This window comes from Ctenocephalides felis, unplaced genomic scaffold (genome assembly GCF_003426905.1).
Source record: "Ctenocephalides felis isolate EL2017-DRISC unplaced genomic scaffold, ASM342690v1 CF-g0.4_SCAFFOLD_03571, whole genome shotgun sequence".
Lineage (NCBI taxonomy): Eukaryota > Metazoa > Arthropoda > Insecta > Siphonaptera > Pulicidae > Ctenocephalides > Ctenocephalides felis.
Window position 1 is genome coordinate 17279798 of NW_020539725.1, and position 1610 is coordinate 17281407.

General features: G+C 31.4%; 1 protein-coding gene across 1 annotated transcript; it reads left to right on the forward strand.

Moving 5' to 3' along the window:
• The first annotated feature begins 354 nt into the window (after positions 1-354).
• LOC113385707 (CAAX prenyl protease 1 homolog) lies at positions 355-1374 on the forward strand. The gene has a single exon (XM_026623545.1). The coding sequence runs from the start codon at positions 355-357 to the stop codon at positions 1372-1374; it is 1020 nt and encodes a 339-aa protein (XP_026479330.1).
• Positions 1375-1610: the final 236 nt, after the last annotated feature.

Genomic DNA, 1610 nt, shown 5'->3' on the forward strand with positions numbered 1-1610 from the left:
ACACACACAAACATCCATTTTTTCTAGGGTATGCCAAAATATTCAGAAACCTTTGAAACGTAAAGATATATAAAAATTTTCATTTTCGATTTTTTTGCGATTACTACAACTTACTCTACAAGAAGTTAATAAAATATTTAAAAATTATCTTTTCAGATAACGGTATATACAACTACTAGAATAGTACCCAAAGAACTAAAAAATGTTATGAATGAAGATGTTTTCACAAAATGTCGTAATTATTCAATAGAAAAATTAACGTTTTCGACATTTTCGATTATATATCAAGGTATTATTGAACTGGCTAAATTGTACCAGAGGTCTATGCTAAATACATGGTGTACCTCAACCCAGATGGCTTTGAAACTTAATCAACGCGGAATATTAGTTATCAGTTCATTTTTCATCGTGATAGAGATCTGTTCTTCAAAATTATTCTACATGCCTCTTGGTCTTTATCGGGATTTTGTACTTGAGGAAAAATATGGGTTTAATAGACAAACATTGTCGTTGCATATGCTTGATTTGTTGAGAATCACAATATTGCAAATACTGGTAGAGGTACCAATGTCTGCAGCTGCAGTGTACATTATAAATCAAGGAGGTCAATTTATACACATATGGCTATGGTTTATACAACTATTATTTGTAATTATACTAATGAGAATATTACCTACTTTTATTCTTCCAATGTTCAATGAGTTCCAACCAATGCCAGATGGATCCCTTAAAGACTCTATAGCAAATCTAGCGCAAACCGTAGGGTTTCCTTTATCAGAAATATTTATAATGGACGGTTCCCGGCGCTCCAGCCGCGCAAATGCATTTTTTATTGGATCTTTTGGAACCAAACGCATAGTTTTGTTCGACAACCTCTTGGCAAAAGAAAATGACAAAGCTGTGTTAGAGGATGATGAAATTCTAGCAGTTTTGTGCCACGAATTCGGCCATTGGAAACATCGACATGTGATGAAAGGTTTCACGTATCAGCAAATAACTATCTTATTAATTCTAACATTAGTTTGCTCTACTATATCTTATACTCCAATGTACAAAGCATTCGGATTTCCTCCACATCTCCAGTCTGCAATCGTTGGATTTTTTATTATCAGAGGATATATTCTTATACCTTTTTACTTTTTAGAAAATTTGATATCAAAATATTTTGAACGCGCAATGGAACTTCAAGCCGACAGCTTTGCTATCGATATGAATTATGGTCAAGCACTTAGAAGTGGTTTGTTAAAATTTATGAAAAATCATTTTACATTTCCACTAGATGATCCTTTATACTCAATGTGGAACTTTACGCATCCGTCGCTATTAGAACGTATTCGATACATTGATTCGATTCAAAAATTAAAAAAAGAATAATTGTGCTGTACCGATATTCAAGATGTCAATTTTTCATATTTTGTCAAAAAGAGGCTTCTTTCATTACAGTGCAATACTTTAAAATGAAATACATAACTATTTGTAAAGATGTTAATAAAAATTGTAAATATGTTTGTAAAATTATTATTATTCTTATACATACGGTATTGATAGCAACTTTCATTTTAATATTACTTACGTATTAAAGATGCCTTTGACTTTTTGATTTACAAAAG

Bases quoted from the DNA above. Each gene is read 5' to 3' on its own strand.
- LOC113385707 (XM_026623545.1), top strand. From the start codon at position 355: ATGGCTTTGAAACTTAATCAACGCGGAATATTAGTTATCAGTTCATTT.